Genomic DNA, 10996 nt, shown 5'->3' on the forward strand with positions numbered 1-10996 from the left:
TTCCATACTAATGCACGAATAGTGAACTACGCGTCCAAAGTCAATTTTATGCATGCAGTGTCCGATCCTCAGAGGCCATCTATTGGTTGTTTGCTTTCTCGGCTATGCAGTCCACATCACGTCTCATCACGCTTCGGGGCTTTCATTCTCGCTCATTAGAGGCTGAGGAGAATGAAAAATGGCTGCCAGGTCTAGTTTTCAAACGGTAAGCAATCTTCCCCGCTGTCTGTGCGTAAAAGCTGAGCCTCGAAAAGCAGAGGGCGCACATTATTCACTTCGATTCACATTCACCTCCCGTCTTTCTTTGTCTAACCATCTCTCCCAAGGACAAACAGTCCGCCCCTCAAGCAGCTTGCAATAACCACTGAGAGTGAGTGGCTCACGTCCATGTGTTTCACAATGGATAGTACTGAGTCCCTGAACAAGTCATACTGACACCTGGTAAGGCGCAGAAACTTCAAAGCCAACCACCACTCCACCATTGTTTCAATCAGGCATGAATGGCTATGCGACAGCAAGCGACCATCCTTCTTGGTTGAGATTGCTGACCGGTTGTGACCCCCGCAAATAGTAGATTTGCAATACGAGGGTATTCCTCTAACCGGTTTCACTTTGCCAATCTTTCAACTTCACATTTCAGCTTTTTCATCCCTCAATAGAATCCCGGCTTTTGTGTCTAAATCTTACTGTTACTTCGGCACTGAAAATACTGTTCAGCTGATGGTGGCCCCTATACCATCGGGCCGATGGACAAGAAGCGATATCACTTCAGCAGATAGATGGGTGTCAACTTTTCTGGAGAGTTCACCTATACACATTGGAGCACATTGGATGACTATGATGCCACCTCCAGCCGAATCAAAAGAACACACCTTCGGTTTAAGGCCAAGCCCCTGTTTTCCGATCAAGCTTATTCAACAGTGTCGAGCCGATACAACCTTAAGACGATGCATATACACTATACTAATGCAGCAACTGTTCTCAGTCCGAGAATTGGCCGGGTTCTCTGCATCATCATGCGATCAATTAGATTTCATGCTGATATGCACCCCGCAGAGCTAGAGCGAGTTTCCATCACGAGTTTATCCTATTAAGGTATGTGGTATTTTCCGACTTGTAGCGGAAAAGAGCATATATCCGTCGCCAAATTTGGCCTTCACGGCTGTCGAACGATGCTGTCGGATTGTAAGATGGCTGACTGCTGCAAGTATATATAGACGCAGCTTTTCAACTAATAGAACGGGAGAAGGCATGACGTTCTGCTTCTAAGTCGAGAATTCTATCGAAATACAGCTTTTCTCAATCAACAACGACAATGAGGTCGATTGGCATGCTGGCCACCATTTCGGTGATCTTGTCCAATGCTCTAGGCTTCGCCGCCGCACAAGGCTCGAGGCCAGTATTCGCTCATTTTATGGTATAGTGTACTCTATCACTTGAGACATCTGAATGAGAACAACCCACTAATATTGGACTAATTAGGTTGGAATTGTTGAGAATTTCACAGTTCAAGATTGGTTAAATGAGATCCAGCAAGCTCAAGCCATCGGCATTGATGGATTTGCTCTAAACTGTGCTCCTCCTTGGGTGGATAGCTATACCCCAAAGCAGCTTGACAATGCGTATGCGGCCGCACAGCAGCTCAACTTCAAAATGTTCATTTCCTTTGACTTCGCGTACTGGTCAAACGGCGACACGGGCAACATCACAAGCTTCGTGGGCAAATACGCTGCCCATCCAGCCCAAGCCATATTCAACGGAGGCGCACTTGTCAGCACCTTTGTTGGCGATAGTTTCAACTGGAATCCTGTGAAAAGTGCCCTAGGCAGCCAGAAACTGACAGTCATTCCCAATATGCAGGACCCTGCCTCAGCTGGAAGCGTCAGCGCCCAGTTTGGTATCGACGGGGCATTCTCATGGTATGCTTGGCCAACAGACGGCGGCAACAGCGTCATCGAAGGGCCAATGACAACCGTATGGGATCAGAGATACATCCAAGGTTTGGGCGGTCGGCCCTACATGGCGCGTAAGTTATTTCCAAGTGATATATCAAGCACGAGAGTTGGGTCTAATATTCCTGAGGCAGCGGTTTCACCATGGTTTTCAACCCATTTCAATACGAAGAACTGGGTCTTTATCTGTGAAGAGCAACCGGTCCGTCGATGGCAACAGATTCTCGACATGAAGCCGGCTCTGGTTGAAATCATTACGTGGAATGGTTAGTATCTTTGTCTCCTCAGCAAAACGGAAGGGGGTGCTTTTCTAGGTAGGCTAACCGGCGAATATCTGAAATCACAGACTTTGGTGAAAGCCACTACATTTCGTAAGTGAACCAGTTTCCTTGCCTTTCCTTGTCTCTCTCTTTGGTTCGTCAAACGGATTTGCTAACCGGATTACGTTCTGCACAGCGGCTCAGAGCCCAACCACAGCGATGACGGGTCCTCTCAATGGGCCAATGGCTTCCCCCACGATGGCTGGCGTGATATATACAAGCCGTACATTGCTGCCTACAAGGCCGGCGCGTCTTCTCCTACGGTGAATACGGATGAAATTGTTTACTGGTATCGCCCGGTTCCCCATGCTGCCCGATGCACCAACGATCCGTTGGGCATCCCTCGAGGTGCTGAGTTGATGGACGATATGGTTTTCGTCAGCACGTTGCTCACGCAGCCCGCGCAATTGACCGTCACAAGCGGAAACGTCGCTCCCGTTACTGTAAATGCTGACGCCGGAGTTCACGTTTTCAACTTTACCATGGGCGTTGGCAAGCAGTCTTTCTCCGTCTCCCGCGGCGGCAGGCAGATTCTGGGTGGCCAAAGCGCAAAGGACATCGTCAGCTCGTGCCAGACGTACAACTTTAACGCATATGTGGGCAAGTTCTAGACCAAGCGGACCAAGGAAGCATATGCTGCAAAATAGCCACCCAAAGCGAGTCTTGTCTGCCGCTTTATTGATTTATTTATTGAATTTCGCCCCCCAACACGCAAGGCAAACCGCCTTCGGTGACCGTCCAACTACCTAGTAGTGTGACAAGAAAAAGAAAGCACCATCGCCCGCAAGCTCATGATATTACAAGACGGCGCGAATGGTGCGTGCTAAAACAAGCCAAGGCTGCAACCAGACTAAGGCATGAAATGTCTCGCACGGTGAGGTAGAGGCCCGGCGTCTGGCTCTACTGTAACTCTTGAGCCACCTGCTTGTTGGGCGTGGTGTTGCGCGTCCATCCATCTCGGATGCAATCATGAATGTGAATTCTGATTGAAATCCTCGTGTCATCAAGAAGGCTGCCCTCTAGCTATTTTCGCTTTGCCTTCTCCGCTTCCTTGTCGCTAGATTTCTGCATTGGTGCTGCGGCTGATACATGACCATCACATCTCAAGATTCAACTTTCAGATGGTCTTAGACATTTGAGAGGTCCCCTTGCAGGGAGCCAATAAGCACATCATCTGCTCCGTAAGAGGGGCCTCGGGCGGAGTTGGCTCCGTCTAAAGTGGCCCAAAAAGCCACCCAGATCATCATGTCCGCCATCAGGGTAGACGGAAGAAGACCCCGAATTCTCTCGCTTGCCTAATCTGGAGCACCCTGGGATGGAATAGCATCTTCTTCCTTCCTTTCTTTTTTACACCCTCTTTCAACTCTCCATATTAAGCAGATGGTATCCCCGCGTCCCTCTTCTCGACACGAACATGCCCTCTGGCACAGCGGACTCTTTGCCCCGGAATTTGAAAATCATCCCTGCGCTCACCCTTTATACCCTTGACAATGCAAGATAGCGCCTCGCCACCGACCAAATATCGCCGGGTCGCCTCGGAGCGTGCAGATTCATTCGACGGTGTGCCATCTCTGACCGAAGACAAGATCGCATCTACGCCTACGTCCGCCACTTCGTCTACACACACGTCTACATCCGCGTTTCTATACCCGCCTGCATTGCCTACATCTTCTGCGCCCATCTACTACACCAAGACCGGGCGGCGGCCAGTGAAGAAGGCCGTCAGCGTTGCTTGCGAATCATGCCGGAAGCGCAAAATCAAGGTATTGTTTGGCACCCCGCCTATAGAGAAATGCTTGGACCTTAAGCTCATGAGGACAACCCCGCCGGAAGTGCAATGGGAACCGGCCGAAATGCGCAGGTTGCCAGACGCGCGAGATCGATTGCAACTACGACTCGGTCTATCGTGAGGAGACAAACACAGCCGTGCTGAAGCGCAAGTATCGAGAGGAAAACAAAAAATCAACTACTTTTGAAGAGCTGTTCAATGCCCTTCAGACCTGTTCGGAGAAGGATGCAATGACCATGTTCAGCCTGGTACGCCAGGGTGTTGAACCCAGGACTCTTTTGAGGCAGATCAGGGAGGGTGATCTTCTGCTGCAGCTTTCTGTCGTTCCGGAGACTCGGAGGCGCTACCAATTTCCCTATGTTGCCTCCATGCCAACCCACCTTCAAACTCCAGATAACCCATATCTCAAGTCGCTACTGTATGAAACCGCCTTCCACGGGGCTGGAGGAGAGGACACCCGCGAGAGCACACAATCGGAACAAGCGCAAACCAACGATTACCTGAATATATATCTGCAGCCGTACCATGCCGCCGAACTCTTGGACCCTCTGATTGACCACCTCAAACCCTCCGAGTGGACACAGGTAGCCACTGACGACCACTTGATGCGGACGCTCATACGAGCTTACATTCTCCATGAGTACCCGACGTTTCCCGTATTCCACAAGGACATATTTTTCCAAGCCATGATTGACCGTGATCCGCGATTTTGCAGACCAGTACTCGTCAATGCCTTGCTCGCAGAAGCATGCGTAAGTATATATGATCCAGCCCAGGTCGGATAGATACGTGTAAGCTGACCGAGGTGCCAGCACTCCCTAATGGGTATACCCAATCGCAACCAGTTCTGGGTCCCTCAGAGTCTCAGATATCGCTTCTTGGCAGAGGCGAAGCGCTTATGGGAGCTGGAAAGCCATAAGGTCGACTTGGTTTCTGTGCAAACTGCCACGCTCCTGAATCTCATCTATAGCCACAACGGCATGGACAAGGTCGGTCAGCCGTACCTAGTGCATGCTCTCAAAGTCGCTCAGCAATTGGATCTGTTTGGGGATCATGCGAATGAGACGTACGAGAGAATGGTTCATGCTCGCGTCTTTACGGCCTGGGCTCTCTTCAACTGGCAGTGGTAAGTAGATTCTTGCCGCACTTCTTCTTTTGGTGGTTTGTTTGATTCGCCGCGTTTATCTTGTCCCCTCCTGCTAATCTGTTGATCCATCTCATGACAGCATACAATCTTACTACTATTATCGAGCTCCTTTGATTCCTGATCCGCCTGCCAAGCCGCTGCCCAGCCCAGATGAGCATCCGTTTTGGTACGGAGACTTCAAGCTGAGATACCCACTGAGCTCAACGCTGGTTCCTGCACAATATGGGCATTACTTTAAAGCAATTTCCGGTTTGCGTTCAATCATCCACGACATGGCTGCAATCAGCTACAGCCAGAAGGAAAACAACACGGAATCTCCCAGCCGGATCTGGTCCATGTTCTCGAGATTAGAGAAGTGGTATCTGGGCCTGCCTGCTGCCCTCTCTCCTCGTAATATCGTCTTCCCGTGGCAGCTCAAAGTACAGTAAGTTTTCCCTCGGCCATTTCCCTTGTGGCCGTTTCCCTTCATGCATTTTGATAAAAATGCGATCATGACGGAGTACTGACAAGACGATCTAATAATAGCATGGAGCTATACTTGGCCACCATCCTTTTCTCTGTAAAGCAAGCCGGTGTTTCGGAAGCATCAACCCTCATGAAAGAGACTGCCCAAAAGACTGCTGCCCATGCAGCAGCTCGCCTCGAGACTGTTGGTCGCCTCTACTATATCCGGCACAGCTTTGAATACTGCGATCCCTTCTTGACCATTCATTTGTCGTTTATAGCCGGCGGAGCATTGGACAGCCTCAAAATGACTCCTGCTGACGACGTGGAAACTATCAAGTCTCTAAGATCGACAATCATTTTGAGCCTAAAAGGACTATACGATCAAGGCCAACACATCCACCTCACCTCAGTCATCTACCGGCTGCTGCGAGATCGACTGGCGCCCCGAGATCTAGCGATCCTCCAGAATTACGTGGTTTGGGATCCTCTCACTGCCGAAGAGCCGTTATTGGTCGAATACGCCCAATCCCATTATCCTCTCACAATGGGAAACAAAGATGAAGATCCAATTTCTGTGCGGCTTGAAAACTTGGTCAAGGAATATGAGCAGCTGTCGACAGAGGAGACAGAGGAGACTCAGCGAGATTGACAGTAATTTGCTGAGAGCCGGGTAGAATCTCAACCGACTTGGCCCGGTATACCGAACCAGCAAGCCATCTTGCTGTCCTTATTCGAATGTGATTGGTACTACGTAGTTAGAAGATGAGCGAGAGGATGTTGAGTCTTAAGCGACGCGCTCACCTTGCTATTCCTTTTTGAAATGACCAACGTGTGGAACAACTGGGGCTGCCGGTCAATCAACTAAAGAAAGGATGGCAGAAACGTCAGGGAAGGGTTATGTCAAAATGTCGTGTCTGGACCGCAGTGAGATGACCCAAACAAAAAAGGAAAACAAAACGAGAAACAAAACGAAAGAAAGATGAAGAACCACAACGCCACTACTATACGAAAGGGGGTTTAAACAAAGAAGAAGAAGCAGCACACTTTTGCCAAACGCAGCGTTGAGAACGCAACAAATTTGACTCGACTTCCAGGGTAGGTTGGTCGGCAACTGAGCAACCATAATGCACACAGATACACGCTCGCTGAGATCTATTCTACAATACGAAACGACGTACCGTTTTCTGGGTCACCGTTTCGTTTCTCTCTGATATGCTACTCTCTCTTTGGCCGTGGAAGAGAGAGTAGGTAACGGTCGATGGTTCGATCCAGACAGGATGCTGCTACTCACATGCTGGCGTATGGACACACACACACCTCGTGCATCTATTGCCGGCAGTAAACGGAACATCGGCGGGTCTGGGAAGGTTCTGACGGGCCCTGGCATTAGCATTCAGCCAAGATAAACCCCACTAGGTTCAGATCGTACCTGGCTGTGCCACAAAAGCAATATCCTCAGATTCCGACGCCACACAGAACAGGACACAAGTCGTGCCCGATACTCCGTACAAGCGTAAAGCAATGATACGACTACTACGGAGTACTCGTACTACACACCTGCAAGGCTGCTCAAATGATATCCTCCGAACAACAGGGAGGCACTAGCTTGGTGCGTACAGTATGACAGAACCCTGTGGGCCCCAGCGTAGCAACGCATGGATGGGGTCGAGCTTCGCCACCTCCGTTGGATCGGATAGCCGCTTCAGGTTATCCTCGTGGTGAAACAACATCTTTGTCTGCCGAATCAGCTGGGCCGTCGACAAGCGATTCGCGACTTGCGCCATACTGAGCGCCCGTGTGCTGTCCAAATTAGTGAGATGCAGGCGTATGTGAAGCAGTATCACACCACGCAATTTGCCCTGGCTGCACGGCTTGTTAGCATTGCTCGTGAGTTCGTATTTGTAATGCAAAGAGAAAAGCTGTACTCCGTACTCCGTGTTATTTACCAAATGCAATCACACTCTCATGCAGGAAAGCTCTTCAAAAGCACATGTCGGGAATGAACATTGCCTCTTTTACAGCCAGATAGGATACGTGAGGTTCGGTTAAGCACTGAACGCTCCAATCACGGAAGTTCATCGTGGTCTTGCCGGTCTGTGCAAGGGCACGGAGCAGCAATGTTCCAAATTAGGTATTTCGTACGGAACACCGACCTGTAAAAGCAAAGCAGGTCCATCTTTGGTGGATGGACGGCTTGTGCGCAGAAAGAAGACCAACACGGAGAAAAGGCTGAAGAGGTCTCAGATTAGCATGCCATCCTAGTCCAAGCTTGGAGGAAGCCGACGGTAGTAGTAGTAGTAATTGCTACTACTCTATACCCAGTAGTGTACCCATACAAAATTTTATCCCCGCCGTCAATCGATAGCCAGGTAATAGTTGGTGGTCCAGTACCCAAACGGAATAGTAAAGAGGAACCATCAAGTAGCACGAAAAGATAGAGCTTCTCGTTTCTTTGTTGGTAACCAGGGTCCCATGGTCTTCATATTATCGTGAGTGCTGTATTCTCTTGCTGCGTATAGACAGACGAAGTAAATTCTTGAGCTTTCCCATCTCGATTGATTTTCTGAATTGAATGTCAGAGGAGCTCAGGATTAGTATTTCACAGAGCGAGAATGTGCTACAGGTAGTTGCTGGTATACGAAAAAGTACTGACAGAATCTCGGTTCTGCCGTGGATGCGGGCCTCTACGGTGGATTCACAAGCGACGATCTCGGAGAGAACCGACAATGGCAACTGTCGATCCGGAGCATGAATATTATTGCCAAAGAGAGAAAAGGCAACTGGCATGAGCTAGAGGGGAGCCAATGCAACGTTTGCGGCAGTAAAACATTCCACATGTCAAAAGGCTAAAACTTACTGGAGTTGAGACAATGTTAATGGCTCCTCCTGAAAAGGACCTGGGTGCGTCTGGAAGCCATCTCGGCGGTGTTGGATCGCACTTCTCCGTACTCCGTAGCGACCAGGTGCCGTTACTAACATGGAATCCATCGGAGAAGGATATAGGAGCAATTTAAAGGGATGTTGCTGAGGGTTAGCGGTGGTGGTGAACAGGGTAAACACTCACAACTAAACCGGAAACGCAGGCTTGGCATTGGCGGAATCCCTGAGGAGCGCAAAAATATTCACATTAGATGCTGCAAATGTCGACTGATATGGTGGAGATGAACATGTGAATTCATGGCAAACTGACGTCGTGCCCAGGACCTGTTTTGCCTTTGTCAATCAAATGCGGCTGTAAGGCAGCGGCTGAAAAGGCGATTTTCCACCTGTCTAGTCAAGATGGCTTGAGAGTATCCATCGACGGGAGGATGAATGCCCTGAACCTGAGTCAAGCATCTCCAAGCATGGCCAAGTGGTTGAGCTAAACGGGTTGCAGTCATGAGAACAGGTCTTGAAGCCCAGCTGGAACTCGGCATCGTAGAGCAGGGAGAGAAGGAAATTATGCCACTAGTCTGGCGATAACAGCCAAATGACTTTAGGCAGTAGAAAGGGACACTACTCCTTTTCATTTTCCTCTTTTGGAGGGCTGGGTGACTGCTGCGTGGGCGGTTTTGATATATCAAAACGTGGACGCTGTCTTATCATCTATCACTCCTGTTAGTAGGGAGTCCGGAGATTGTACATACGAATGTAGCAAGCATTCTCAGGCAAGCAGGCCCATGGGAAAATGTGGCTCTAGGAGTTGACATGACAGAACAAGTATAGAGTGGTTACACTTACGGAGCAATGGGATGAGAAGAGCTGCAAGTGCTCGGCACCGAATATCCCGTGCTGCGAACCTAGTCATAGTGTGCTATGCGGTTGCTGCTTGTTACTTGCATACTGTTACCCGAGGTGCCGGGCATGGGTTGGGGTGCCAAGCACCAGCGTGTTGGGCGTTGTAAATTATAAGTTGTTCACAAACAAGCTTGCTGTGTGGAAACGGGGGCCACCAGACGTCGGTTCAGCGTCGCTTGGAGATTTTCGTCCGCCGACAGGCAGGGGGTGACTCGCCTTTGCTGTGGCATGATTGATTCGACAGCAGGGTTCAGTGGCGGAGGCAGTGTTCATGGGGGAAAAAAGTCCCCCATCCCCCATCAATCAGCAAACAGAGCCTAGCTGGAAAAGAAGACAGTTGCCGGACCCGGCTGGCACTGCAAGGCGTGGCGGGACAGGGATTGGTTGACAAGGCCTGCTCCGTAGTAGGCGACAGTTTTTGGTCAAGATGGAGAAGAAGACGAGGCGAGGCGAGTTGACGGTGTCTGCGTTTGGCATAGCGGTTCTACGTGGATATACTCGGACAGCACAGACAATCTACCATCTGTAGCACTCGCGTCAGTTCAGCTGGTGGTGAAAGAGGCATGGAGACTCCATCGCCAGAAGCCGTACCTGCGCTACCGCCGTGACTAGTGGTGGTAGTCAGGCACAAGTCTGCAGAAGCGGCATGGATGACACGAGTAGAGATCGAGCCCGTGCCTGCGCGGATCGCGGTGGTTTGGATTGGTCTGTCTCAAGATCAGGCGCGGGATAAAAAAAGATAAAAATAAACGTTTGGTCACACAAGGAGAGAAAACAAAAAAAGGTCTGTGACAGTTTCATGGAGAAACATGGACAAGGCCTAAAGCAGGGAGGGCAGGCGGTAACGTGATATCAATCGAGGATAGTGCGGGAAAGCGCCGGCGAACCTGAAGCAAGAACGGAGAAGGCGAGGAAGGAAGCAACTGAGGGGATTGAGAACGGTTGGTGGCAAGCCTGAGGCAAGAAACTATGGAAAGGAAGGAAAAAAAAAGCGCAGGGCCTTGCAGTGCAAACAGTTGGCTGTGACTTGCTGGGATGTTTTATTATTTTCAATATTTCATCATCATTTGTCGAGACTCCCATCCTATGTACGTTTGCGTTTATATCAAATTTCCATCTATCAAATTTTCATTGCTGGGTTGCTGTGCGCAAAGTGTTGTAGTTTACAGATTTGTCTTTGTATCAGGCGTCCATCCAGGGGGTGCAAGCATGGGCAGTACGAGCATGCACTTGGGTTCCTGCAGGAGCCTTAACCAGGTTAGGCATTAGGCTCGCGGGTTAAACTTGTCTGCAAGCTTAGGCGCTGAGGCAATTGAATGGTGGGCGGTGGCCCCAGAAATGGCCCTCGATGCAGGTGAGGCTTGCGAGGCGCGCATGAATATTGGCCATTTGGAGGGAGATTGGCAGAGGCGATATGGCACCGGAAACCCGCACGCTACAAGCTGCAGAGTTTGATTGGCTGTGCGTCGGAGTTGACGATGGGCATTGAGATCAAATGCCGTTTGATTAATACCTATCATTGGATAATTTTATCATTTAGGCAGTTGTTGTGGTCTGCGAGCAC

General features: G+C 49.9%; 2 protein-coding genes across 2 annotated transcripts; both read left to right on the forward strand.

The window, feature by feature from the left end:
• The first annotated feature begins 1189 nt into the window (after positions 1–1189).
• V8C40DRAFT_179526 (glycoside hydrolase family 71 protein) lies at positions 1190–2976 on the forward strand. Its single transcript, XM_083211708.1, has 5 exons — positions 1190–1417; positions 1483–2026; positions 2087–2218; positions 2299–2323; positions 2409–2976. Exons 1-5 carry the CDS (start codon positions 1316–1318, stop codon positions 2881–2883), a joined length of 1278 nt encoding a protein of 425 aa, XP_083075744.1. The 5' UTR covers positions 1190–1315; the 3' UTR covers positions 2884–2976.
• A 786-nt stretch (positions 2977–3762) lies between these two features.
• Positions 3763–6304, forward strand: V8C40DRAFT_273829 (uncharacterized protein; the record flags this gene model as incomplete). The annotated part of the gene is made up of 5 exons (XM_083220535.1): positions 3763–4035; positions 4106–4813; positions 4874–5187; positions 5288–5632; positions 5734–6304. The coding sequence occupies 5 exons, from the start codon at positions 3763–3765 to the stop codon at positions 6302–6304; spliced, it is 2211 nt and encodes a 736-aa protein (XP_083075745.1).
• Between the last annotated feature and the right edge of the window lie 4692 nt (positions 6305–10996).

This window comes from Trichoderma camerunense (assembly GCF_050948025.1).
Source record: "Trichoderma camerunense strain CBS 138272 chromosome Unknown V8C40scaffold_5, whole genome shotgun sequence".
NCBI classification, from domain to species: Eukaryota; Fungi; Ascomycota; class Sordariomycetes; order Hypocreales; family Hypocreaceae; genus Trichoderma; species Trichoderma camerunense.